Source organism: Verticillium dahliae, genomic scaffold (assembly GCF_000150675.1).
Source record: "Verticillium dahliae VdLs.17 supercont1.29 genomic scaffold, whole genome shotgun sequence".
Classification (NCBI taxonomy): domain Eukaryota; kingdom Fungi; phylum Ascomycota; class Sordariomycetes; order Glomerellales; family Plectosphaerellaceae; genus Verticillium; species Verticillium dahliae.
The window spans coordinates 234,444-261,866 of NW_009276919.1; the positions used below are offsets into that span (position 1 = coordinate 234,444).

The 27,423-nt window shown below is 54.0% G+C and overlaps 9 protein-coding genes across 9 annotated transcripts; 4 read left to right on the forward strand and 5 right to left on the reverse strand.

Annotated features, from left to right (window-relative positions):
• Positions 1–2,102: 2,102 nt before the first annotated feature.
• VDAG_09917 (uncharacterized protein) lies at positions 2,103–4,349 on the forward strand (the record flags this gene model as incomplete). Its single annotated transcript, XM_009651262.1, has 1 exon — positions 2,103–4,349. The coding sequence occupies one exon, from the start codon at positions 2,103–2,105 to the stop codon at positions 4,347–4,349; it is 2,247 nt and encodes a 748-aa protein (XP_009649557.1).
• Positions 4,122–6,159, reverse strand: VDAG_09918 (plasma membrane iron permease). Its single transcript, XM_009651263.1, has 4 exons — positions 5,895–6,159; positions 5,395–5,837; positions 5,144–5,342; positions 4,122–5,083 (listed from the first exon to the last, which is right to left on the reverse strand). Exons 1-4 carry the CDS (start codon positions 6,048–6,050, stop codon positions 4,790–4,792), a joined length of 1,092 nt encoding a protein of 363 aa, XP_009649558.1. The 5' UTR covers positions 6,051–6,159; the 3' UTR covers positions 4,122–4,789.
• A 751-nt stretch (positions 6,160–6,910) lies between these two features.
• On the forward strand, positions 6,911–9,187 carry VDAG_09919 (iron transport multicopper oxidase FET3; the record flags this gene model as incomplete). Its single annotated transcript, XM_009651264.1, has 5 exons — positions 6,911–7,081; positions 7,295–7,789; positions 7,842–8,418; positions 8,474–8,699; positions 8,756–9,187. 5 exons carry the CDS (start codon positions 6,911–6,913, stop codon positions 8,976–8,978), a joined length of 1,692 nt encoding a protein of 563 aa, XP_009649559.1. The 3' UTR covers positions 8,979–9,187.
• Positions 9,188–9,428: 241 nt separating this feature from the next.
• Positions 9,429–10,406, reverse strand: VDAG_09920 (beta-xylosidase; the record flags this gene model as incomplete). Its single annotated transcript, XM_009651265.1, has 1 exon — positions 9,429–10,406. One exon carries the CDS (start codon positions 10,404–10,406, stop codon positions 9,429–9,431), a length of 978 nt encoding a protein of 325 aa, XP_009649560.1.
• Positions 10,407–11,152: 746 nt separating this feature from the next.
• Positions 11,153–12,950, forward strand: VDAG_09921 (uncharacterized protein; the record flags this gene model as incomplete). Its single annotated transcript, XM_009651266.1, has 6 exons — positions 11,153–11,316; positions 11,389–12,080; positions 12,157–12,391; positions 12,449–12,503; positions 12,573–12,670; positions 12,734–12,950. 6 exons carry the CDS (start codon positions 11,153–11,155, stop codon positions 12,948–12,950), a joined length of 1,461 nt encoding a protein of 486 aa, XP_009649561.1.
• Positions 12,951–13,177: 227 nt separating this feature from the next.
• On the reverse strand, positions 13,178–15,161 carry VDAG_09922 (myb domain-containing protein; the record flags this gene model as incomplete). The annotated part of the gene is made up of 4 exons (XM_009651267.1): positions 13,178–13,689; positions 13,769–13,859; positions 13,913–14,565; positions 14,615–15,161. 4 exons carry the CDS (start codon positions 15,159–15,161, stop codon positions 13,178–13,180), a joined length of 1,803 nt encoding a protein of 600 aa, XP_009649562.1.
• Positions 15,162–16,685: 1,524 nt separating this feature from the next.
• On the reverse strand, positions 16,686–20,018 carry VDAG_09923 (uncharacterized protein; the record flags this gene model as incomplete). Its single annotated transcript, XM_009651268.1, has 1 exon — positions 16,686–20,018. One exon carries the CDS (start codon positions 20,016–20,018, stop codon positions 16,686–16,688), a length of 3,333 nt encoding a protein of 1,110 aa, XP_009649563.1.
• A 1,231-nt stretch (positions 20,019–21,249) lies between these two features.
• On the forward strand, positions 21,250–23,570 carry VDAG_09924 (uncharacterized protein). Its single transcript, XM_009651269.1, has 3 exons — positions 21,250–21,537; positions 21,777–22,891; positions 22,960–23,570. The coding sequence occupies exons 2-3, from the start codon at positions 21,878–21,880 to the stop codon at positions 23,389–23,391; spliced, it is 1,446 nt and encodes a 481-aa protein (XP_009649564.1). The 5' UTR covers positions 21,250–21,537; positions 21,777–21,877; the 3' UTR covers positions 23,392–23,570.
• Positions 23,571–24,839: 1,269 nt separating this feature from the next.
• Positions 24,840–27,062, reverse strand: VDAG_09925 (OefC; the record flags this gene model as incomplete). Its single annotated transcript, XM_009651270.1, has 3 exons — positions 24,840–26,374; positions 26,431–26,517; positions 26,573–27,062. The coding sequence occupies 3 exons, from the start codon at positions 27,060–27,062 to the stop codon at positions 24,840–24,842; spliced, it is 2,112 nt and encodes a 703-aa protein (XP_009649565.1).
• Between the last annotated feature and the right edge of the window lie 361 nt (positions 27,063–27,423).

The following is a 27,423-nucleotide window of genomic DNA, read 5'->3' on the forward strand; positions in this document are numbered from 1 at the left end:
CAGCGATAACGTATCAGTCCATGATTGAGAGGGATGATGCAGAGCCTTTGAGCCCAGGATCTGATCCATGGAGGGTGATTGATCCTCTGCAGAGTTACTCGACGCCTTGCGATATCGACGGAATAATACATTCAAAAGAGTTACCAATAGGACCACGTGAGGTCAGCGTGGGCTTGCCTGGTGACTTAGTTATAGATCGTCGGCGTTGAACAGGTGAGCACCATGTAGGTCATTGTTGGTTGGCCCAATCATGGCCTGTCGCATGTAACAAGGGGTGTTGCGGAATATGGCGCGAGATGCCGTTTCGTTGGATAGAGAGGCAAGAGAGGTAGGGGCCGATAGCCACCTGCAGACAGTTGAAAGGCCGCCATGCATGGCTGCAACAGCTACGTGAGGTACCTATCTATGTATCTACAAGCGACAGGATAATATGAAATCTTGTTGCGGCCGGAACAGCAGGCAGTACATATGAAAGATGACGCGTCTTGATTAGGTAGGGCATGAGCGAAATCAGATCATGACAAGAAGTGTAAAGATAGTGCCCATTGTCAGGTGGGAAAAACCAGTAGAGATCGTCAAAGTGGTCTATGTTGGTGTGGATGGCCTGGCGCAGCCTTCTATTTCTGTCCCTTCGACCATGTTTAGTGGGGGAAACCGATGACGACGACGGTGGCTGCTGCAGCGCTCGAGTCGCGCAAAAAGGGGGCCGACCTGCCGCCTTTTCAGCTTCGGTTGACTTGGGTTCGTATCTGCAATCTCATGAAAAGCCCTTGGTAAGATCACAAGTTGGGGATTACGTGGTGAAATCAATTCGAATGAAAATTACGGTCCTCTAGCCATGTCCAAGGAAGGAAGGAAAGACTTGAGCGTTGCTGGGCAAAACATGACACGAGAGCAGCCACGGACGAGATGATGAAACAACGCTTTATCCCTGATGATGAGGGGCTCCAACTTCCAACCATCCCACTTGGCCTGGCCCAGTCCTGCCTAGTAGGTAGGCAGTCTCAGCTGGCTAGACGGCGCGCTTGCTGCTGTGGAAAGCGAAGCCAGGAGCTCGGGGCCAGGCCAGACAGGCCTAGCGTCTCCGAGGCGTGCAGCGGCGAAATGCTTGGCTTCAGTGCATGCCTACCCAACCGCCCTCCGTGTCGGCTCTTCCATTGGCGGCCTGCATGTGTCGTCGATCCAATCCAGCCGATTCCCCCAGTCGCTGCTTCCAGGCCCAGATCCTAATATGGTCTGTCGTCAAGGGCGCACCAGCTCCCCTATTTCTCTGCTTTCCCGACTTTTCTCTGCGACATGTATTCCGAAGCTGTCCTAGTTGTGGCTATTCTCCCATTCACCGCCAAGACAACTTCGATTTGACCTGCCGCCGTTCGTCGCAGGCCCTTCATTTGTCGAGACAATCCAGTGGGAGATCTTTCGACAGGTGACAACAACTCCCCCCATTGACGATACCACGTCCCCCCCCCCCTGCTTCAACGACGTCAGCCAGTTGCGTGCGCCGATCGTCCCGACAACCACCACGGCCGCGGTAGCAGTGGCAACTCCTTCAATCTGGAAATTGCCCTTCAAGTCGGCTTTTTGATATCCTCAAACAAGCTTCCTAATATTTCTCTACCTACGAAGTCGGCAAAGCTGTCCGACTGCACATTGTTACTCGACATTGCTAGAACCTCCGGCACCTCGATCCTCTCTACTTGCTGTCCGACTTGGCTTGTTCTCCGATGTGGCCTTGATACCGACACTACGCATTTTCAAGTCGCTTCGCATACAACCACTTCGACTACTCCACCGGAACCATCAACTCTTCCTCTCGACAGAGACTCCTAGGCCCACGCTCGACGAACGCCCTTCTCAAACACATCCTCGTGGCTAAGTGGTGGGCAAGATATTGCAGCACACTTTTCCGCTGGCCTCTTACATGCCAAGTTCCTGGCTCAGAGACACCTCATTCCATGGAACACTGCTAGCCTGCTTCGGCCAATCCTCTCTACCCCTATCGAAAGAATACACAATCACCGACGCCCATTTCGTCATACCCGAAGCACTTGCGGCAGGAACTCGACCATTCGCCGCCTTGCTACGAAAGCCGCAAGTTTGCGATGGACCAAGCATCGCGGCTGCTGGCCACAACAAATCATGTCTACACGCGAGCTGATCTCGGTGGAGATCCGTCAAGCCGGCCGGCCTTCTACAAAACCGTTGGCATATGTCTGGCCATTGCCTCCGGTCTATTTATCGGCGTCTCCTTTATCCTGAAAAAGATGGGTCTACTGGCTGCCAACGCAAAGTATAATGAGGAAGCTGGCGAGGGCTATGGCTTCCTGAAGAACGCTTACTGGTGGGGCGGCATGACGCTCATGATTCTCGGAGAGCTTTGCAACTTGGCTGCATATGCCTTCACCGACGCCATTCTTGTCACGCCACTCGGTGCGCTGTCCGTCGTGGTTACCACAGTCCTGTCCGCCATATTTCTCAAGGAGCGACTGAGCATGGTTGGCAAGGTCTCCTGTTTTCTGTGTCTGGTAGGTTCAGTTGTCATCGTTATGAACGCACCACAGCAGTCTGCCGTCGCCACTATTGAGCAAATGCAAGACTTTGTCATCAAGCCTGGATTTCTGTCCTACGCTGGCGTCATCATCATTGGCTTTTTCGTCGCCGCGTTCTGGGCCGGCCCAAAATGGGGCAAGAAGACCATGTTGGTCTACATCTCCATCTGCAGCTGGATCGGAGGCTTGAGCGTTGTCGCTACCCAGGGTCTGGGCGCTGCGATTCTGACCCAGATAGAGGGCACACCGCAGTTCAACAAGTGGTTCATCTATGTCCTCCTCGTTTTCGTCATCGGCACTCTCCTCATTGAGATTGTGTATCTCAACAAGGCGTTGAATATCTACAATGCTGCCATGGTCACGCCGACCTACTATGTTTACTTCACCAGCACAACCATCATTACGTCGGCCGTGCTTTTCCGAGGCTTCAAAGGCAGCGCCAATCAGATTGTGAGCGTCGTTATGGGTTTCCTAACCATTTGCGCCGGCGTTGTTTTGTTACAATTATCCAAATCCGCCAAGGACGTACCCGATACGGCGGTGTTCACAGGAAACTTGGACCAGATTCACACTATCGCCGAGCAGGAGCAGTCTGAGACTGAGCCCAAAGCTGACGCCATTCGTGGTGCTGCGGCCATAGTCCGCAGGTTTTCAGCTACGAGGCAAAAGAGGGAGGCTGAGGAATTCAAACGACTTCACGAAGAAAAGCAGCGGGAGCAGCTGGCGCCAGTGGGTGAAGACGGGCCGGAGTATGAGTGGGATGGACTCAGACGCAGGAAGACTATGCTTGGAAGCCAAAGCAGCGTTGGGCGGGGCAGGTCCGGCACAGTACGCAGCACGTTCACCATTCCCCGGACTCCAGAGGTTCACCCTCCCCTTGGCATGTCTCATTTCCCCACGGATGACGAGCTCGCCGACATCGACCGACCCAGCTCGCCCGGCATGATGTCTAGCATTGCTGGTACGATCCGGAACCGCGCCCGATCCGTATTAACCCCCAACCGACCTGACTTCTCCCTCGACCCAAAGCAACAACCCCCGATGCCCCCGGTTCCTCTGACAGACATTGCAGTGTCCGGTCACTCAATAAACGACGGAAGCTCGTATCGCACAAGACCTCATGACTCTGATTATGGCGTCTCAAACACAGAATATACGGGTGCCAAGGGTGTATATCATGCCCGGCATGGATCTCACGTCAGTGGTGTTAGCGGCGGCAGCTCCTTCCTCGCACCTACGCCACCACCGCATACAGCCAGGAGGCAATTTTCCTTCCAGAACATCTTCAAACGAGGCCAGACATCTTCTTCTGCCGTCGAGGCTGATGACGAGCTCCCGCATCCCCCACGGTCAGCTGGTCACCTAACGCGCTTCGGTCTGGGATCGCGAGGCAATTCAACTCCTCAGGTCAAGAACGCAACTGAAGAGGAGCAAGCTGGCCTTGTGAAAGGCGACTCACGATCAATGCCAGCGTTGCCTCGTTATGATGACGATGATGATGACGACTACGATGATGACGAAAACGACGAGTACTACCCGGGAGACGACAAGCGACATGTGTTGGGACACTCTGGCGATCTATCTTCCGCCCAGGCATCTAAATACGGTCGAGGCATCACAGGATCGCCACCGAGTAGGGCACGAGAGGATCAAGTGGCACAAGAGGCTGAGTATGAAGCACAGCGGACACGGTACAACACATCACGTGGTGGCAGCGAGAGGAGCCCATCACCGCCGCAACCTCCACCACACAGAACTCCGCCGCATAGGAAAGGGGGCAGCAGGGACGCCTTTATGTGATGGACTGCCACGCACAGTGTGCTAAACCATCATCACGGGCGCATATGTGGATGAAATGAGCTTCTTCATCCATTGAATGCATGTATGAAAGAGCATGACACCAGGCCGCCTAATTGTATAAACGGGATCTGTCTGGTCTCGAGGGAGATCGACTTGTAAATAGGAGGCGAGCTAGATACACGAGCCATGATGCCCAAGACACTATAGTAGTGTAGTTGATACATGATTAATGAACATGTGTTTCGAGGTCTCGTCCACGTACTGAGAATTTTGTAGCTGAAAAGATCCAAAAGGTTCGTCGAAACTCCACACGACTCTTCAGTTCTTCGAGCATGGTTAATGACTGTAGCTAGATGGATATGAGAAGCCGACAATAGTTTCTCCTGAGGCCGTTCGACTCGTATAACCAGTATACACTGCAATAACAAGACTTGAATCGCCTAATGGGCTGTACTTGAAGCTACAGTGGCTTCTGGACTCTGCTTCTCGTGGTTGTCGGGCGAATCCAATGAACCCGAATGGCTGGATGAAGGTGGCTGAGGGACGGCTTTTGCCTTCATGAATGGCCATCTGCCCTTGACTTCCTTGAAACGGAGAAGGATCAGCCAGGTCATGACAAAGATCCAGTATACATTGTATGAGATGACGGAGCCATAGGTAGCCGAGTTGTTCCATCCGAAGATGGCATTCAGAACACCCCAGCCGCCGCCGCCGTTCAGCTCGGGGTTGCAGCACTATCCCTAAGGTCAGCCCTACGAACATTCATCAGGAAAAACGAGAGAGGTGTTACGGACGTTGAGGTGCCAGACACTCTTGTCGATATCATATGAGCCAGGGCCACTGCCGACTTCGGCCGCATCGCCTCCTACGGCGTCATTCCATTTTTGCGCCTCGAAAAACCAGACGGCACGAGAGAAGAGGCCTGCTGCAACAAGGTACAACAGGCAGGTCGAGACAACAAGGAAGACCTGGATTCTGGTGGAGGTGCCACTCCTTTGACCGTTGTTAGACATGATACGAACATTTTGCGCGTAGTAGGACTTACTTGTACAGCAGGAAACCGACGGCGATACCTGCGATCAAACCAACAATGACCGGAATGGGAACGGCAGACGCAGGGGCGGAGAAGGTGACGCCAGCCACAAACACGATGGCTTCGATGCCCTCGCGGAGAATGGTAATGAAGGGCAGGACAAACATGATGTACTTTTCGGCAAATCGCTTGAAGCGTCCCTTGTTGCCGCCCTTGTTGATCGGGGCCTCGAGAGCCTTGGCGAGCTTGATGCGCCACTTTTGCTGCATCTTTCCGACACGCAAGAGGGCGACACCCATCAGCGTGATGATAATCGAGGCAAACAGGGCAAAGGATCCCTCATAGTAATACTCATTGGCTTCCCAGCTCACGCGGCCGACACCGTAGAAGACGCCAATGATGATGCCTGCTACAACTAGACAGAGCAAGAGGCCTGTGCCTACGCCGAGCCAGACCTATTGGACATAGTCAGAACCACAAGAGCAAATGATATGACCACAATCAGAACTTACTTGTCTTCGAAGGATCTTGTAGACACGCTGGTCGCCTTCGGGGCCGCCCAGGGTTTGTTTCAAGAAGGCCATCAACACCGAGACGATGATGACTGTCTCGAGTGCCTCGCGGAAAACCACGAGAAAGATGGGGACTGAGAATACATTGACTGTCATGATGTCTACCAAGCTTCAGATTCCATAAGCTGTGATGGTGTTTCTTCTCAGGATGAATTCCCAGGTGGGCAAGAAGGAGGGGGCAAGAGATCAGCTTCGAGAAGAGGGGGACGACCTAGGTCTACTCTTCCGATCTCTTTCGTCTTGCAAGTCAGGACAGCCGCTTACCTAGCTAAGGTATGAGTAGATTGAAGGGTCCAATGACACGGTGTGGGCTGAGATCAACTTGTCCCGCGATCACGGCTACCGGCACATGGTGCCCCTCTTAGGACTCGTGTTGGGTGGTACCACTTGCGTGACGCTAATGCAACGGTAGTCTGACTGAAAAGCTTGTCTTCGCCCACTGATGGCCCAGCCGAGCGGCTGAAGGTTTATACCACGGCCAATCACTGGAGTCACTTAACGAGTCGCGCCCAACTTTCGTGCCAGTTGAGGGATAGGACAACATGTTGGCAGATGAAGCTCTACGGTAAGGGAACATGCCGTGAGCCGAGCTACCACTAGCCGACGGCGAGGGGTCCAAGCCAGCACCGCATCTTGACTCGCCTTGATCTTCATGGCCAATGGGCTAAGGGATACATCGTGATGGAGGCGTACAAGGGTTGGTCTGAGCCTGGCTTATACCTGATTATCAGATTGATAACGCAGCCGTCTGTTCCGTTTCCGATTACCTCGTGCCGATGAAGGTTGGAATGATTGTATCATGTAGATCTCGGCTCCGAGGGTACGACCTCTGCTCGCTTCGCACTTTCCTTGATGTCTTTGACGCTCTTCTCTCTTGCCGTCATTGTCCCTCTCTCTCCAGGGCCAAAGGAACACACCCTGTCTTTAGGAACAGCCGCCTGAAAGCTCCATTCGCAATGAGAATCAGTCGCCTTGCTCTATCGTTTGGACTCTTGTGTCCGGCCCTCGCGGCAACTGTCACCTACAATTTCACCATTGAGTGGGTGACAGCGAATCCAGATGGAGCGTTCAACAGGCCAACGATAGGCATCAACGGCCAGTGGCCCATCCCTCGCATCGATGCCAACGTAGGTGACAGGGTCATTGTTCACGCGCACAATGAGCTCGGAAACCAATCGACGTCGCTTCATTTTCACGGTCTCTTCATGAACAATGCAACACATATGGACGGACCGTCCATGGTTACGCAATGCGCCATTCTTCCAGGTTCATCCATGACGTATAACTTTACAGTCAGTTGAGTCCTTGTCGCACAGAAATGTCAATTCTAACGGGAACAGATCGACCAACCTGGCACATACTGGTATCACTCACATACCCAGAGCCAGTACCCAGATGGTTTGAGAGGCCCTCTGGTCATTCACGACCCAGACTCACCCTTCAAAGACGAGTACAGCGAGGAGATCGTATTGACTCTCTCGGATTGGTACCATGAGCAGATGCAAGTTCTCATTCCTCGATTCTTGACAAAGTCAAATCCAACGGGCGCCGAACCGGTCCCGCAGGCAGCATTGATGAACGAAACCCAGAACCTGGCCGTTTCTGTCGAGCCCGGCAAGACGTACTTGATCAGGGTCATCAACATGGCGGCTTTTGCCGCGCAGTATCTCTGGTTCGAGGGACACAACATCTCCATTGTCGAGGTTGATGGCATCTACACTAAGCCCGCAGAAGCCAGCATGATCTACTTGGCTGCGGCGCAAAGGTGCAGCTTCTTATTGACGACTCGAAACGACACAAGCCAGAATTTTCCAATTGTGGGAAGCATGGACACTGTAGGTCTCTTCGTCTGAACTGTCTGACAAGTCTGTTGACAGCCATACTCAGGACCTTTTCGACCAATTGCCTGATGACCTCAACTGGAATGTCACCGGCTGGCTGGTGTACGACGATGCGAAGGACAAGCCGGCGCCTGCGATAGTTGACACCTTCGAGCCGTTCGATGACATGACACTGGTTCCCCAAGATGAGCTGGAAAGGTACGGGGAGCCTGGCCATACCGTCGAGCTCGATGTGGTCATGGGCAATCTGGGCGACGGCGCCAACTATGCCTTCTTCAACAACATTACATATGCGCATCCCAAGGTCCCGACTCTGTACACTGCGCTCACATCCGGAGATCTTGCGACGAACCCCCAGGTGTACGGCGAATACACTCATAGCTTTGTCCTGGAGAAGGATGAGATTGTTCAGATTGTCTTGAACAACCTTGACCCCGGACGACACCCCTTCCACCTTCATGGTCATGCATTCCAGGCACTCCACCGATCCGTCGAAGAAGCTGGAACGTTTGAGGATGCTCATCTGACTGAGGACGATTTCCCCAAGGTTCCCATGCGACGCGATACCCTGGTCGTGTGGCCAAACGGGAACATCGTCTTGAGGTTCAAGGCAGACAACCCTGGTATGTTTCTCATCTGACGAGGCTCGTGTGGAATTGCATTACTGACAGTGACCAGGCATCTGGCTATTCCATTGCCACATTGAGTGGCATGTCACGTCAGGTCTCATGGCGACCTTTGTTGAGGCCCCTCTGGAGCTCCAGAAGACAATTGCCATCCCGCAAGACCATTTCGATGTCTGCGCAGCAGGCGATGTGCCTGTCGCGGGTAATGCCGCAGCAAATACGCAGAACTTGTTGGATCTTAAGGGCCAAAATGCCCCGCCACGACCTCTACCGGGAGGGTGAGTGTTCTTCAAGAGACGTTTATGGTGAAACAGGCACAGCTAACGTCTTTCAGGTTCACTACTCGGGGCATCGTCGCTTTCGTCTTCAGCTGCATCGCTGGCGTCCTGGGCGTTTGCGTTGTTGCATGGTATGGCCTGGCTGGTCCCACGGGCGGAGAGCCCGACTTCCAAGAAGACAATGACATGGTGACTAGCGAGGCTTCGAGAGCCTTGCCCGATGCGCTGGCGAGAGCGAATGGTACCGAGACTGAAACTCATGGCATCAAATCAGCTTAACAGGCCACGAAGTGTGCATAATTTACGGCATCGGCGAAAAGAATGTGTTTGTAGGATTATCTGAGAGACACCAAGAAGGAGAAAGAGGCGAAATGTATGGAGTAAACTCTGCATGGGGCTCCCAAGTCACGGAAGGGCTTGCTTGGGAATTTGGTGTATCCGCGAAATATCCGTGAGCCTGAAGTGAAATGAACACCCGCTTTCAAGTTCTTCTGAGGTGAAACCCACTGATCGTAGACGAATTCTCGAGAGCTATCAACCTGGGATATCCAAAATACCTTGGATTTGTAGCACCACAGCTCTTATGCATCAGCTTGTACCCGAGTGAGAGATCAGAGCCTCAAGATTGTCATGGAATGGCAACCATTACCTTTTCTCGATTTCAACCAATTTTCGACAGCTGTTGTCGCCGTCTTCACGTGGAAACCTCCTCAGATCACCACGACCCATTTACTGAGCAGCCATCTTTGCCCAAGCAATGGTGCCGCCGAGACGGTCTCCCTTCTCGTAGAACAAGTATGTCAAGCCATTGCGCGTAACGACAACTGGCGAGGCCACGCGATCTCCGCTGTTGTCGCCCCTGCCGTCAAACAGCACAATGGGCTTATCACCAACTTTGCGCAGCGTGCGATCAATCGTACGAGCGTACGCTTTGCCGCTGGAAGCATGATAGATGATGTAGTTCTGGCCTCTCCAGTTCCACAGTTCACCAGCCGAGACGTTGGCACCTTCCTCGGAGCCGGGCGCCACGACGTAGTCGGGGCTGACGGTCCAGGTCTTGCCGTCGATCGACTCGGCGAGACGGATGCGGCGGATGTTGTCACGCTCATTGCCCATGTAAAACATGCCATAGTTGTACCCTGAGTTCGGATCCGGGTGCCTGAAGACGCGCGCGTAGCTCGTCTCGGTCACGGCGGGCCCACCCATGGCGTTGGTGACGGCGACGCCGCCGTAGCCAAACTTGATGCCGTCGTCCGAGTAGGCCCAGCGGGTGACGGAGTTGCTGCCGTGAAAGTACATGATCATGCGACCTTGTCCCTCATTCGCTTCCAGATTCCAAATGGCATCCGGACTCGAGACATGTGGGACGTTGTAGTGTGAGCCCCAGGACCGTGAAATGACGGGGTTGTTGGGATACTCTGTCCAGGGCCCCTCGAGGCTGTCCGAGTAACGAAGCGAGATGCCGCCGGGATCGTCGTGAGGCGCATAGTAAATGTACCACTCAGCTCGAGCATTGTTCAGCCAGCGTCCGGCATGAAATACGCTGGGGAATATGAACTCATTGGTCGGGTTGTAGATGGAGGTGGGCTTGTCGGTGATTATACCCTTGTGCCAAAAGACAGGCCACCCAGCTGGTGGAGCTTGCGTCTGGGCGCTGGCCAAGACGGCGACGATGGTCCCAAGGAAGATATGAACGAGGAACTTCATGGTGTCTCGAAATGAACTTGAAATGAGGGTAAGATATTCTGTACGTCTTAGAGAGTCCTCGTTCGGGTCAGAGCCCTCAGCTTATAAGCACGGCACTTGCGCTACCCAGGATGCTGCTGCGCCGCCATCCTTTGCCAATGCCACTGTGCAGAGCCTGGGCAGCGCTGGAAGGATTCGCAGCAGTGGGTATATTCCCTTGTGAGCCCCCGTATCGGAGAGGCCCAAACCAGAGACATCTTTCGAGGTCCCTTGGCGGAGGCTGACAAGCAGCAAATGGTCGAGGAGATGCTACATGTAGTGCAGGTGGACGTGGGAGGTACGTGTCGCCATGCGGGTGCGAACCTCGCCTTCTGGTACCCAGTGCCGCCAAGCCACTCAGTAGTGCCATTTGTGCTGGACTCGGATGATAAATCCCCGAGCACAATTCCTCATGCAGTCATCGTTATTGTCACAATTGCGATGGCATCCGGACACCAAGTCGACCTCCCTACCTTAGGTAACTTACCTACCTTAGGTAGGTAGGTAGGTAGTAGGTATCTAGGTACCGTACAAACTCTGGAATTTTCGCATGATTACAGCATGACTTTGCGCTTATGTAATCACCGATGTCGCCGCCCGGGTGATTCCGCTCTTCACAGCAAAAGTTGTATGACCGAAGGACGAGGATTGAAGACTCCCTTGAAATTCTGTGAGAAAACACCAACAGCCGCAAGCTCTCAACAGACGGGACGGATCAGCCTCTGACGATGGCTGCCAATCAGCCCGAGGATGTGGTGTCCGATGGGAACCAGACTTCCAGCACAACCAGTCTCACGACGAGGAATGTCAGTGAGGAGAAACTAGTGAGAAAACTAGACTTGTACCTCATTCCCCTGGTAATGCTCTTGTATCTCATGAGCTTTCTCGACCGGTATGCTTTCCCTTACTTTATTTTTCGGGCGGGCGTGGCGAACAATTACTTACACTCTGGAACAATTCAAAGTGTCAATATTGGCAATGCTCGCCTCTACGGCCTCGAAGAGGACCTTGGGCTCGTCGGCAACCAGTTCCAGGTCGCCGTCTCGATCCTCTTTGTGACGTACATCTTGTTCGAGGTTCCTTCCAATCTCGTGCTTAAGCGCTTCACCCCACGCCGCTGGATAGCCTTCATTACATGCGCCTGGGGCATCGTCGCGACCCTGACGGGCCTTGTCAACTCGTACGGCGCCCTCCTCGCCTGCCGCCTCCTGCTCGGCATCTTCGAGGCCGGCCTGTTCCCGGGTCTGAACGTTTACCTCACCTTCTTCTACACCAAGCACGAGCTCGCCCTGCGTGTGGGATACCTCTTCGTGTCGGCCGCCATTGCTGGCGCGCTTGGTGGTCTGCTCGCGTACGGCATCGGACACATGGACGGCGTCCAGGGCATGAGCGGCTGGCGGTGGATCATGATCATCGAGGGCATCCCGACTTTTGTGCTCGGCATCATCACGTACTGGGCCCTGCCGAATGACCCCGCCACTGCCTACTTCTTTACCGAGGAGGAGAAAGTCATGATGGCCGCGAGACTGGGCCGGGAGTACGGCCAGACGAAGAGCGCCCAGGAATTCGACCAGCGCGACATGGTCAAGGCCTTCCGTGACTGGAAAGTTTGGATGTTCTGCATCGGGCTCTTTGGCGCAGACACCATGTTATACGGTGAGTCGCCACCATTGCTGAGCCACAGCAAGGCTCATAAAGGCGGTCGATCTGGTGACTGACCCTGCCTGACCAGGATTTTCCACGTTCCTGCCCACCATTATCCGCGGCCTCGGCGACTGGACGGTGGCTCAAGTCCAGCTCCTCACGGTCCCGTGCTACTTCCTCGGCGCCGCGACCTACATGTGCATCGCATTCCTCTCGGACCGCACGCGCAAGCGCGGACTGTTCTGCGTCATTTTCGGTACCATCAGTGTCGTCGGTTACGGCGTGCTGATATCCCCGACTTCCCAGGGCGTGCACTATTTTGGGTGTGTACAAGGACCGCAGCTTCTCAGCGCCACACTCTTCTTGCTGACCCATGATAGATGTTTCCTCGTAGCCACCGGACTCTACGTCGTTGTCGGGCTGCCGCTCGCCTGGGTGAGTCGCATTCCACCTGCTCCCCTTCCCTGCTATTTTGGGACGATGTTGCTGACGAGGCGTTCATAGCTGCCGAACAACTCTCCCAGATATGGAAAGAGAACTACAGCCAACGGAATGCAGCTTTCGACGGGTAACTGTGCAGGCATTATGGCGCCATTCATCTAGTACGTTTCTTCTCATCTTGAACGTGACAAAATGAGCCGTCAACTGACTTTGCGTGCCCTCAGCGGTTCTGCCGACGGGCCGCGGTACATTCGTGGTCACGCCACGACACTTGCCATGGTGAGCATGGCAACATGCATCTATGCTTTCATGTGGTGGTATTTCAACCGCCAGAATAACCAGCGGGATCGCGGCGAACTCTCCGACAAGCACCGCGACCTTTCGGAGGAAGAGCTAGCAGAGTTGGGGGACGAAAGCCCGCATTTTCGCTACACGATATAGACTTGATACATAAGAGCCATCGCCGCGAGGCGCACGCAACCTCTTTTGACCATACTTTTCCAGCCCATTCGTGTTTCGATCATGATAATGCTATGCCGTCTCGAAGCAACTAATCACCAGACCCAGTGCTACGAAAGAGCTAAAGAAGAAGAAAAAAAACACAAGAGTCTCGGGTATCCCTAAACGCCCCAGCCATTCGTCGAGACATGTACAGTCTTTCCCTGCGCTTATTCGCCTTGCAACCGTTTCCACTTGGTGAAGCATTGGAGACGGCTGCGGCTGCGACCAAACGCGTCGCTGATCTTCTGCCAATCAATAGTCGACTCAATTGGACGGGTTCTCAAAGGGCCCCTGAGGGTTTCGCGTGCCTCTTCAACAAATCTCAAAAGCAAGCGCTCCTCGTCGTCAGTCCAGCCGGACCGATCCAGGTTTGGACCGCAAATGACGTAGTTTCGATACCTGTCCCGAATATCATCTGGATGGCGGTTGAGTTCCTTGGACAATTTCGTCCACTGCTTGCCGTGCTGCTCGACCAGCATGGCCAAGTCCTCATCCTCTTCTACCGTCCAGTTGCCGCCGCGCGCCTTGAAGTTATGGAAGTTTTTGCGGCAGTAGTCGATGGTCTTTTGACGCGCCTTTCCAGGGCATACGGAAAAGATCGTGTTCCAAAGTGTATCGAGCACTTCGTTGAAAGAGTGCCGGCCGGCTCCGAAACGCTCTTGAATCATGTCATTGATTTCTACTTGCGTCAGCTTGTGCTGGGCGCCAAATGATTCGATAGCCTGTGTGATCCGTAGGAGATCATCCTTATTGAAGACTCGGTTGAGCGGATTCTGAGGTGTAGTAGGAGTATTTGGCTGGCTGGCTCGTTTCTTTGTCTTCCGGGTTGATGTAGGAGTCTGCGTAGACCTGCGTGGCGTCGGAGTGCTGCCACCTGCTGCTTTGCTATTTCTTGCTCTTACATTGCCGTTACCCATTGCAACCTGTGTACTTGCCGCATCTCGTTCCTTCTGGGCGGACAAAGACAGTTTGGTCTGCTTCATAGTTTGACCAGACGCTTCGGCTGTTGGGCTAGCCGCATGCTCCCCATTGGTTTTGTCACCACCATTGCCAGAACCATTTTCGCTATCGTCATCGATGTAGGGATCGGACCTGATGCTAGAGCTCTTTTGACGATACGTCTTCAGAGGCTTCTGTTGAGATGCGAGTGCGAATGTGGGCTTAGACTGCTGCTTGCGCTTCTGGCTGGCTGGCGTAGTGGCTAGGACGGGCGTCGCTGGTGGCCTCTTTGCTTGCTTGCTGGGCGTTGTCTCGGTGACAGGGTCGTCGTCGACATCTGGATCGGACGGCGTAGAATCATCGACAAGGTCACCGTTCATCCCGGGATTCTCGGCAGCGAAGCTGGCACCAACGGCGACAGCTGGAGCGGCCTTTGTCTTCAGCCTTTTCTTGTCGGCACGTCGCTCCTTCTCGCTGTGCGTCAAGTTTCGTTTGGTGGCCTTTCGCAACAGGCTCAGAGGTGTCGTTGGACTGGATCGTTTTATGGCCATTTCGATGTCTTCCCGTGGCTGAGCCGAAGGTGGTGCGCCAACCTCCTCGTCTGGACCTGGGAGACCTTTGGCGATGTCAGCGGTGTTTGGTATCGTTATGTTCTGTCAACGTACCATCAATGGGTTCCGGGGTACGATCTCTGCTCGCAGCAGCCAAAATCGCATACTTGTCGAGCGGTCTGTCCTCATCTTCGCTAGAGTAGATTGGCTGCGGCAGCTCGTCTTGCGACGGGATTGGGGGGATTGAATAATTGAGATTTTGGTCCGCAGTGAGCGAGTATTGGGTCGGCTGATACATATTGTAGCCGTTCAACAACTGTTCTTCCGCTCGCTGGCTATCATCTTGCTCCTGCTCTTCTTCGTCGTCGTCGTCGTCGTCGTCGTCGTTTCCGTCGTCGTCCGAGTAGGAGGGCGGGTTAAGGGAGGAAAAAGTCCGCAAGACTGGAGGGGTATAGTCGCTGTTATCCGACTCATCACCGGATTCTTGCAATTGGAACTCCTGGCCCTCGCCACCGTATGCAGGCAGAGGGGGATCGAAACGAGTGCGCCCAGAACGAGCAGCACGCTTGACGTCCGTTGTGAGCTGGGCGTGGGGTAGAATGCGGTTGTCCCCCTCAATTGATGACTCTCGGTCAGAGTCACTCGCCTGATCGAAGCTCATCTGGAACGTCCGCCTCTGGGTAGGTAGAGCGGAGGGGGTCGAGCGGCTTTCGCCTTGGTGTTTCGCGACGCGGGCGCGATTAGGGGAAAAAATCGATTTACGCGTGGAGGTGGATTCGACAGAGTGGGGTGGTAAAAGGGTGGTAAGGGGTCGGTCACTCGAGTTCGCGTGGTGACTTTGGTGAGGCAGGGGTGAAGAGAGGTGGCTGGGAGCTCCTGTGGGGTACTGAGACCCCAGTAACCCCTTCCCCTGTCGTCGTGGTTGATGGGAGCGGGAAGGAGCACTAAGATGGTCGAAGAGCTTGAAGCTTGGACCGCATCCGGAGGCTATTGCTTCCCTTTTGTCCTTCCTCGCCCTGTCCCCTGACTAGGTAGGTACCTTACCTGTTGTTGTGACGTGCTTGCCCAAATACCAAAGGGAGTTACCAAGCAAGGGAAAGAGCATGAAGTTGATTGTCTTTCCTGCACGCATCTGTTCCTGAGCTCCTGCCTTTTATCCAGTGTCGTTTCTGGAACATGTCGAGGCCTCAGTCGTTGATCACCATCCACCAATTCATCAGTAGTGGGCAGATGCGCCAGCCCATCACAGCCCGTATTGAAGTGGATGCGACTGTATTGCAATATGGATGATGAGTTTATCCTACTTGACTCTAACAAGACGAATCAACTACCTAGGCGGTCGCAAACAAAAGCATTCCATGCGACGAGACCTAGGTCGGTAGCTAGGTAGCTGCATGCATCATCCCCGTGCTCATCTCACTCCCAGCAAGCCTCGGAACCAGTCTCACTATGCAAATGGTGCGCATGCGGAAACCTCGATGCAACCGCATCGTTTTGTCAGCGATCACTTCTCATCACTCCGCTTGTCCTTCTTGAACATGCCGAAAAACCGTCTCGATCGGCCGTGAGCCCGGGTTTGGGCCTCCTCCGAGGAGCTCCCCATAGAGTCCTCATCTCTACGCACAGAAGCCTCAGCGCTGGCGATCCTGTTACGCCCCGAGGAGCTTCTCCCATGGTCCTGAGCAGCATTCTCGGAGCTGGGGGCAGTTGCTTCAGCCTCACCTGTTCGTCGACTTCGGAAGTCTGCAAGAGACTTCATCTCGAGAAGGCGCATTTTGACTTGTTTTTTTGCCACAACGTGTTCATCTTCCCCAGTAGTCCTGGAGATAGCAGCCTTAGTTTTCTCCAAAGTGCGAGGTTTGTTAGCACCCAGTACTTGTGCTGATTGTCCAACCCCAGTGTTCAGCTGCGCGCTTCCGACCGCCGGTTCATTAGAAGCCTCTGGCTTCGGTAGAGAGTTCAGAGCCGAGGGGCCGTAAGATTTGACGGAACGAAGGGCAGGGCTCCGCTCAGATGGCTTCCCTCCGTGGCTGCCCTGGTAAGCTGTTCCCTGACGAGCTGCTGTCGACTGCCCACGGAGAGGAATCTTCGGCGCCGTTTCTGCAACCCTGTGAGTCGTTTTACCTTGAAGATGGGGAGGGGTTGTGTCAGATGTTGCAAATGGGTCTGCGCGACGCCCAGAACTCTAGGCTGGGACATCGGTAGGCTCTTCGGCATCGAAACCAAAACGACCTGTAGCATCCTGCGTCTTCTTAGAGGAGATTGGGGGGTTGCCTGGCATGATGTGACCAGTCGATTCTGCCAGAGATCTTGGAATCTCTGCCACCCCAGGCGCGAGGTTCTTTGAACTTGATGTTTGGTAGAGTGAAGGCGCAGGCAATACGCTACGCATCTGGCTGATGCTCTGCTTCTCAACAAGGCCCGGCGGACTGCATTTCGCGGCTGGTGGCCCAAATGACGGCGTTGTTGTTGCTCTGATCGGGATTCGCGACTTGGGCGTATTCTCTTGATGACCATTTTGGGGCCTGTGATCGTACGCTGAATAAGTATTGACCATTGCCATGTTCCTGAAAGGCTGTGGGTCACTGTAGATGCCTCCCCCGAGGGTCGACATTGGCGGTTGTGTCTTGGCTGGATTAGTAGTTGGAGGTCGGTACGTAAAGTCCTCCACACGAACAACCATGATAGAGTCCTCCTCCTCGTCGTCGTCTTCCGAGCTTTTGTTGGTCTGAACTTGAACTGGGTTTGCGAGGCTTTGGACAGTTTGTCCGCCGTTAGTTCGTTCCTTGACCTGGGCCCTGGCAGCATCCTCCAGCTCGTAGATCCTCCTCTGCAGGCGTTGCACTATGGATGACGGACTGGGACCTTGAAGTTTGGTCCTGTTGACGTCCTTGGTTTCAATTCTGTGCCTCTGTTCTTTCACCTCTCCTGCACTCTGGAAGAAGTCGGTGATTTGAGTCTGGTTGCGAGGCGAGGGCTGTCGGAGGGGTGCCTCGGACAGCGACTTGACGAGCGCCTTTTTTGGTATGACTGGAGATCCAGACGAGGCTGGGGCTACAGATGCCATTGGTCGTTTTTTGTGTGAAGAAGTTGGCAAGGGAGTCGAAGGAGAAGCCATGAAGCGGCGGTTTGGTGGTCGGTTTGGCAGGGGCGGCAATGGCTTGTTCGGAGGGGGTGTTGGCGGAGGTCCCCAATCCGCAACGTTTATCTTGGGGAAACGCACAGGACGAGTGGGTTTAGACTTGCGTGGTTTCGCACCAGGATTCGATGTGCTGGACGAGGCACCGGCTGAAGGCTTGCCTTGGCCGCTGTGTGACTGAACGTCTGTTGCAGCTGACGCGGTCTTGCCTTGATCCGAGATAGGTGCGTCATTTTCCACTGTGCTCTCCTCCACAGAAGTAATGTCCCTGGACTTGGGGGATGGTGTAGGGGATTGAGCCTTGTCTTTCGAAGAGTTGTGCTTCTCAGTAAGCTCATCAAAATATTGCTGCAGGGCGGGTGGAATGATCAGACTAGTCGGCCGATCCATATCCGAGGAAACTGCTTGGATCATAGGGCCAGCGTCCGGTTCGGGTTGTCCAATGGCCTCCTCCGGGAAGTCAGTGTTTTCGCTCTTGCCCTCCTTGGTCTGGTGGCCTTCGTTGCAACCCTTTCCTTCGGGTTCTGCCATGATGCTGGTGACGGTAGTTCCTCTTTCCTTTGGTTGTTCAACCGAAAACGTAGCGTTTCTGGGATGAATCGGCTTTCCGTTGCGCAGTATTGTCACAGCACTTTCGTTAGAACGCGTCGAAGCAGCATCAGAGTCCCTGGATATGTCTTCGCGTATGGCTGTGGAGAGCGCTTGAATGTCCCTCGGCAACGGATTGTTGCGCTTTGGTCCTAGTAGCCTGAGAGGCGCTGGTACTGCCGTGATGTCAACGAAGTGGGTTTGATCTGATAGGTGGTGACCAGCAGATAAAGTAGGGCTAGTTGGTCGCAGTGTCCGGAGTAGTGAGTCGCTCAGACGACTGTGCTTCTCAGGTGTTGGGATTTGGGTTGTGCACAGCTCTTCCTGAGGCCGCCCGTCTGGTTTGCTGGGATTGACAGATATTTCGCGGGCGCCTTGGGTTTCTTCCTTCTCTGGTTCGTCGTCGGAAACCGCTGACGTGATTATGTTGAGCTTTGAGGGGCCCGGATTGCGGGCGCGGGTCCTCGGGCCCTTCACCACAGGCTTGGCAATAGGCCTGAGATGAAGTTTGGGTTTTTGAATGGAGCTTTGAGTAAGAGGGGTCTGAGGAGTGAGGTACATCGCAGACGCAGGAATCTTTGGAATCAGAATGAATCTTTCGTCGTCCTTTGTGAAGAAACTGGTGAGTTCCGGTCTTGCAATATTGCAATCTCGCCCTTCACGGGCAGCCTTTGCCTGCTCGATGAGGAACCTGCGTACATACTCCATCGGCGACAGGCGCGGTCGTGCCAAGCCATAAGTCACCTCTTTCACGGCCCTAAACTCCTTCAAGCCAAGAGCCTGTGGCATGATAGGCGATGATGGGTGTTGTCTCGAAAGCACTCCCAAGTCTGCCGAGGCTGCTGAGACGAGCAAATTCACAGGGGGCAGACTGAGTGACGACGACGATTTTTGAAATCCTGTTAGAGTAGTTTCAGACCTGGTCAACCTGGGTTCTTCGCGGGGCTGTATCGGTTGCGAGATGAGAGATTTGTCTATGCCTATGCTGCGCTTGGATCTCAAGGTTGTAGCACTCGGGGCTGCCTGTTTTGATCGTAGCGAGGATGCTGACTTAGCCGCACGAAGAAAGCTGGGACGGTGATCGCTCGGTATAGGAGGAGGCGGTGAAAAGTCTATCAGCAGCTCAGCCATGGTCGCCATGCTGCTGCTGTGCGGCAACTTGGAGGCGCTTTTCATCTTGGTCAAAGACTTGACTCTCTTGCCAAGAGAACGGATGGCGGTAGCCGACACTGTTCCTTGAATGTGGTCCAAGGCCTGTCTTTCGTTTTCTGAGTTTTCTTCATCAGCCTCATAGTCATTAGTCTTGTTCCTGGTCGTCTTTTGCTCTGGGATAATCAACCCCAGAAGTGCTTGATGTTCAATGGATAAGCCCATCTCATCAGCCAGAGGATGCTGATGGAAGATGGTCTCCGACAGACCCAAATCGTGAGGCCAACCAGGGGACTTTGATTTCTCCAAGTCGGCAGCCCATTGGTCTTCATCTGTCACAGCGCCGAGAATCTCTCTGCCGGGAAACCCTCGGAGTATTGGTATATCGAGCTCTCCCTTGGCCGGACGCGTGGACGAAGGACTGGGTGGTAATTCTCTTGGTCCATATGATGGTAATGTCGATTGTATCTCCAAGGCACTCCCTTTCGGACGGGCTTTATACACCAGCGGTTTTGGCTTCCGTGCAAATCCAATGTTGCTGGTCTCTGTGCCGATCCCTTCGAGGGATGACTGCAAAGCTAACACGGGACCAAAATCCAGTTCTGGAAGCTCATGGCGCTTTTGGTCTGAAGAACACTCCATGGCACCTCTCCAAATCGCACGAAAGGCTGTTCTTGCGTCAACTGTTAGTCAAATGCAATCTTCATGACCCGGAAGCGACATTTGGAATGACATACAATGGACGCTGCACAGATCTGTTTCCAAAGGGCCGCTCTTTAGACCGTGTCCGTGTTAAGTGTATGTCTCTTTGAAGCCTCAGTGGCAGCTTTGTCTTGGGAAGCTGTCAGAGGCCAGTGAAGAGCCAGTCATCAGTCACTGATCGTTCCTCTGCCATGCAACTTTCTGCAGCTGATGGGAGCGAAGCTTGTGTCGAAGGTCGCAGTGTTCAGTCAAGCCGAGGAAGTAAAGTGTTGAGCAGATTTGAACGTAACGAAGGCGAAGGGAATGAAGGAATGAAGCCCAGAACATCATGTATTCGTCAAGGTTACTACTGCCAAAGGAAAGGGCATCTAGGGCAAGAGACAGAACGTGAAGGAGAAAGTCGCCCAGCTGTATTGAACGCACGGGCCTCCGGTGTTCTTGTTCGTACATGACTGAGTTGGTTGAACGTGTGAGGCAAGACTGCGTATGTGATGATGCTTATATCCGGTTAGAATGGATATTTCGGCTGGATGAACCAGCATGGCGGTGCCAGCGAGATGTACGTGAAGGACGCCACTCACAGCCATAGACATATGAGTCTTGATGCATGACGAGGGACCCTGACATCGACACGAGATTCATATATCACGGAAACCCCTAATCGGATTCTCAGGCATCGATCATGAGCAAGGAGAGTGACACTTCCGGTATCTAAGTCCACATCAGCCGAAGAGTAGCAGGTACAGAGGTAGGTAACTTGGGGAATGGCGTGTGGATCACGACAGGTTCGCGATGCAAATGCGCGGCCTATGGTGATCTGTGTATATGTATACGACAGTCTAGGGCACCATTGGCAAGATTTCCGTGTCTAAGAGTCTTCTACACATGAAGTCGCTGCTTTTTGGAGTTGACAGGAGGAGAGATCAGTCGATACGGAAATGGAACCATGCCTGCCAGACACGGAGTGTCGTCTAAAAAGGGGTGGTGAGCCACAAGGGCCCATGCATTCTTGGGAAATGAGCGTGGCTGGTACTATCCACTCACCCCCCCTGGAAAGCTACCCCAAGCAAGCTGAAAGAAGAGAGCGACAAGCTGAGGAAGGTCCCTTCTTCCTTGGCACTGCCCCAGTGGCTTTCTTGACTCGGCCAAAACAAACGTCCATCCGCCCATCGCACTGGTTTGCGGGTTTTCTGTCTTGGAAGCCATCTTCTCTCGCACATTTTCACTCGGTTCCGCTGTTGGGAAGTCGCCAGCCCTTAATTCGTACAGCGTCAAAAGGCCGCCGTGAGTGGTCTTCTTCCAGGGTTCGGCGAGGGCGGCATGGCGTCGGTGAGGCAGGGGGTCCGGCTTACGCTGCGACCCTTGCTACGAGCACAGCAGCCCGCGACCGTGACGTGGGCCAGCGGCAATTGGGGGCCGAAATGCTCATTCTTCTCCACGCAGTCATCCAAAGCGAATGGTAAGCACCCAGGTCGACATCCCGCACTGAATGAGTGATGTTCCAGGTCCTCGGCCTGATGATCTTGAGACGCCCGAGCCAAGGAAGTGCCGCCACACATGTGCTGCAGCGCCAAGTGGTCGTCAGTCATCCTCCTCCCTTGGCAGTGACGAGCCATCTCACACCCTCGACGATGGTCGCGTGAGGAACTCGGATCTATGTTCAGGCTCAGTCGACAACTGTGCGCTAACTTACTCCAGCCCAACCGCCCAATTCCAAGGAATCCGACGTCAAGCCATCTTCTGCAGCGTCTCCTCAGAATAGTCAGAATGGCAATGGAGAGCTCTCACTTCCCCAGAAGATGCTTGAGTCGGCTGCTACGTCGTTCGCGTCCATACTTGTCCTTGCCGCAGGATTTGGCATCGCTGGCTATGCCTATCACAAGTCCTACAAACGCATCGTTCTCAACAAGATGGCCAATGCCTTTGAGCCAGGCGACCCTGTTCTCGATCTCGCAGCCATCGGCAAAGAAGTGCCCATGACACCTGCCGATATGGATGACCGCTGGGTCAACCGGCCTGAGCAGCTTCGTGTCGACCAGATTGTCCAGGGCGAAGAAGTTGGACATTACCATCTTCTTATTGGCGACAAGGGCACTGGGAAGAGCAGCATGCTGATTGAGGCCATGCGCAAGATTGATGGCGACGGCGTCGCCATGTTTGAGGCCCACGCCGACCTGGAAATATTTCGTATCCGCCTCGGCAAGGCCCTTGACTTTGAGTTCCACGAAGACTACATCGGCGGTTACTTCAGTGAGCGTGGCCCCCGCGACACCACAGCACTCCTGGACATCGAGCGTGCCCTCAACAAGCTGGAGAAGGTGGCACTCCTCAAGCGAGCTGAGCGCAAGAAGCCGCTGGTGCTCATCATCAACCAGATGCACTTGATCCGTGACGACGATGACGGCAAAGACCTCATTGAACTACTTCAGCAGCGAGCGGAGCAATGGGCGGCAGCCAACCTTGTGACCATGGTCTTCAACAGCGACGACTTTTGGGTGTATGAAAGGCTGAAGCAACTGGCCACGCGAATGGAGGTCATCCCTGTGCTTGACCTTCCCAAGGCGCAAGCTTCGATTGCGCTGCAGAAGTATCGAGTCCGCTACTTTGGGCAACAAGTGTCGGCCCGCGAGCTGGAAGAGGTGTACGACCTCGTTGGTGGGCGTCTCTCGTTCCTGAACCGCGTTGCAAAAAGCCGCGACATGCTGGCCATGTGCAAGCGCATCTGTGATAACGAGAGGCGGTGGTTCCTAAATCAATGCTGGATCCTTGGAGCTGAAATGGACGACGATGTCATGGATCAGCAGAAGTGGGCTGTAAGTGATGACCCCCAGGCTTCACCTCGTTCTCTCTTGTGAGCACCGCTGACCACCTTCACGTTTAGAGCGCAGCAATGGTGCTTGCGCAAGCTCTTGTGCAAGAGGAACCCAACATGGACGCTACATACGATGCAAAGATCGGTCACATCCTTCCCTCGTTTCCTCTGCATATCGCACAACAGCGCATGACACGCGCTGACTTTATCCGGCAAATGGACCGATTGAACCTCTTCTCCATCACGTCCGAGGCCGATGTTCGAGCATCGTCTGTGCCTATGCACCATGCCTTCCGGCAGATCTGTTCTGAACCTGGCTTTAACGAGCACCTTGAGGCCACGACACTCCGCATCGCCGACATTGAGAGTCTTGGCCGCCAGCGCGAATTGGTCGCCAAAGATTTGGTACTGGGAGGACATTACGAGATCGCCAATCAGGGGAGCAACGGATTTACCGTCAAGGTGGTTCCAGGTGAGGATCGCGGCATGTATCCGGGATGATCTGGTCGCTTTCGGTATTCGAATCCCAGCAGCCTAAGGGTCCATGTGTTTCTTTTCACCCATTTCCTTGCTGTCTACCACGCATGATGTAGGAACAACTGTCTAAATACAAGAGCTGTCGCGGGTCGCCCTGTACTGGCCAGGCTACGTAACTTTGAGCACGACCTGTTTTTCTTTGTAAGCCAATAATAGCAATGCTCGATATTACTCGACACCATCTCTTGATATAATACGTGCTCTCCACCGATGCCAAATCCCCACAGTCTCAAGACATGTCAGTTCACTCCGCCCCAAAGGTGCACATGCCAAGTCCGTCAGAACTGGATCGACGATGTCTCTTCTACCCCTCCGCCCACCCATCCACCTGCCAAGTCCGACATGCACGCAGACCTGCAGCTTCCTCACTTCTCACACGCGCAAGAGTGGGTAAATGGCACCCAACATCCATTGAACCGCTCTTCAGCGTCCCGAACCTATGAGTCTATGCGTACAATGGCGCAGTGAAAGAAAAGAAGAAGAAGAACAACCTAACTTGTCCAGCCACCCCGCTACCCTTCTATCTGACGTAGGCAGGTCGATTTGGGAATGAAACGTCTTGGAGGTTGCTTTGAAGTGGATCAGAATGAACGACAGATCGGCGCCTTGTCAATCAGAAACCCAACACACATGTCCAATATACCGGAGTCTTTAAGGCGCTTTAGGAACGCCGATTGGTTCGGGACACTAGATACCACATAATGGCCGACTCAGCCTGCCGAAAAGCTCCGCATCTTCGTCGGTCATGGGGCATAGGCGCAGGTTCGATGTTCGCTCTTGAGGACCCGCCTACAGACTTATCCGAGCGAACGACGGACCACGACCCAGGCCAAGTCTTTCAAAGACTGAAAGAAGACCCGAATGGAACATTTCGACGAACAATTGATCCATCAATGACGAAATTCTTTGCCCTTTTCAAGGGCCCGGAAGCTTTATTGCTTTCCTCAGAAAAGGAGTACTCGACTTGGGCGCTCGCAAACTATGACATGCGCAGCAGCCGCGCAATTCCTATCACGATATCCATCCAACCTTGAATCCTGATACCCGAATTGTTCCGTGCGGGTCGAATACACCATAGCAGCCTGCTCCTCACGAGAGCTTGGATATCCCTGGCCGAAAATAGACGATACCGCCTCCTATCCAGTTAAACCAACTCCGCCTCAATATGATATGCCCGTCGGGTTCCTGCTTGCTTGATGACCAGCCGACAACAGTGCCTTAAACCATTAAGCAAGTATCAGAGCAAAATTCAAAAATGCCACCCAGAAGTAAGGAGGGAAAAGAACAAGAGAGAAATGAAATCGCTCCGAAAAAACAAATTTGACGACCCTCGTCAACATTGCGAGGATCCCGGGGACTCGCAGCAGCGAGGAAGGCGCTTGGTTTGACAAGACAGCAAATGATCATGACAATCATGTGCACAGGAAGTCGGCGCCAATCTTCAACGCAACACCTTGCCAATCCCAAGCGGACAGCCAGTCACCCTCGTCCATGAGCCGCCAGACCTCTTCCAGAACTTCGCTGGTCCGGTCACAATTGCGTAAGCCCGTGTAGCCTCGGACCTGTCGAATGATACCACGAACGCGCTCCTGTTGTGGGTGATCAAAGCAGGCAGCACCTATAATCTGGCAAGGAACCAGGAGCAATGTCAACGCCGGGTCAAAAGGCTTGAAACCCTCCATCATTGTGAGGGACTCGTCAACTGCGGCGGTGATACGTCGATCATGATGGGGTGAACGCCTGACGGGGGGTGGCGATAGGTGTCGCTGTTTGGACGCCGACAAACCGGAGGCGGCCGATGAATCGAGCTCATGCATGGAGTTTGTTCTAGAGGGATTGCGGGATCCGGGCGGACTGCGCTGTTGAAAGGCCATGGAAGCCACAGATGCTGTCGTCGGTCCGAGTCCAGGCGACGAGGAGCAGCTCGAGGCAGTCAAAGGTCGTGACACTTGTGACGGACGACGAGATGCAGCAGGCGACACTGGAGCGGCAGGAGGCGCTAGTGGTGGCATGCTAACTTGCTGTGAAGTTGTAGGTGGATAGATGGTTCTGAACAAGTGCAGAAACATCATGTGTTTGTACACAAGCCCGACTCTATGCCGGCTATCACCTGCAGGCCATGATGGCGACCACTGCTCGATGGCCTCTTGAATTTCTTGTGCACGCCACAGGAGATGGTAGTCCACCCGAGTTTCAGCACCGTTGTAAATGTTTTGACGGATGGTGTCCTTGATTGCAGCAACCTTAGGTAGGTGTTGAAACAGCCCATCAGAAACACCCAAAAGGCGGGGGGCTTCAGGAGAAGCCAGCGGGGTCCAATCCTGGCACGTAAGTCGTGGTCCGTTCATGCCTGGATGTCTGGCGAGTTCGTCGGCGTAGATGTGGTACTGGAAGAACTCAGTGATGAACGCGAGATATGTTGGATCCTCTGGTGGGTTCTGCTGGATGAGAAGTTGATAGCCGCGTAGATGAACTCTGTGTTCTCCATGCGGATTGCCCTCGATGAGCGTACCGATGAGTAGGCAGAGTATTTGAGCGTAGCGAGCTGAGAGGATAGTTTTTTGATCTATCTCGCCTTCATCGGCGCTGCGTTGTATGTCTGCGTAAAACGAGTCCATAGCGGCCTGGTGGTGATAGTCTGCTCGGCTCTGCAAGGCAGCGCGTGAGGTCCCGGGATTCTGCTGAAGTAGCTTGGCACCGTATGGTGTGTCGTAGTCGATATGCTTACTGCTCATAGCGAGGACGGAGTGCATGACGCCCTGGTGTTTGTTGGCCAAGGGTAGGATAATGTCCTTGAATGCATTTTTGGCCTCGCCCTCAACCGTGAGGACATTGCTCAGGCTCACATAGTAATGCTTCCAAAACAGTCTGTCCTCAACCGTGACAACGCCGTGGAAAAGAGGTTGCATGTGGAACACTACCGCATCTTCAGACGCCTCGGTGTGGTCTAGGGCCGGAATTAAGTATATGAAGTGTGACGCAAGTCTTCCGGCTTGAACTTACCGTCAGATGCCTTATCCTTGCCACTTCGCCACAGTTTCTTCTCGTGGTAGCCTTCGCAAACGACAGCGTTCTTCTCGCAGTTCATACCTGTTCAGGTTAGCAAGAGCCAAGCTCCAGGATCTTCCCCTAGGCAAAATCTCACATCGCGGTTTCGCTTCGTCGCATTTCTTCTTTCGCTTTCGGCAAGTAATGCAACCGGTCTTCGAGCGGCCTTTTGTGACCTTGCCCGCGTTGATGGCGGAGTTGAGTGGGTGTTTGCGCGGCCGGCCTCTAGGTCGCTTCTGCTTGGGGTTCGTAGAGGAAAGGTTGCCGTGGTCCAGGTCCGCAGCCGGGGCTTCAGTGACATTGTCGAGGCAAAAGTCCTCATCCAGAGGTTCCAGCTTGGGCATGGCAAGTGAGGTGTCGTGAGCAGAGGGACCTGAGTTGGAAGAGGTATCCATGCCGGTGCTGATGGGTGAGAGGTGACCGGTAGGCAAGTTCGACTCGACAAGATTCCATTGAGCGGAGTCAGAGGCAGGCGACTGCGGCTGGCAGGCGTCGTCATGCATGCTCTCGATCGAATACATGCTATGATTATCAGACCAGGAGGCATCGCCTTCATCTGACTGCACGGGTACCGATGCAGAGTCCATTGCACGTCAGTAGCGGAACCATGCCACGAAACGTGCGGGAGGGGTGGATGATATGACCCGCTGCTCGACTTCGATATACAGAGTTCGTTTCGACGAGGCGGTCCGGAATCAAGTCTGGGGAGTGGCGGCACGAATACGAGGGCAAGGTTGCAAACAGTATTGTGGTAGTGACGACGGGACGTCTAAGGAGACTGTTGGCTAGCCGAGTCTTGATGGTTGCGGGCAAGAGATAAACGGGGAAACAGGCGGCAAATGGTATATATTTGGCGATCGAGCCCGCAGCGGCCCGCTGAGATGGAAGTACGGTTATTCGCTGCAAGGTGAGGAGCGAAAGATGGAGGGGCAGAAGGCAGGAGCTGAG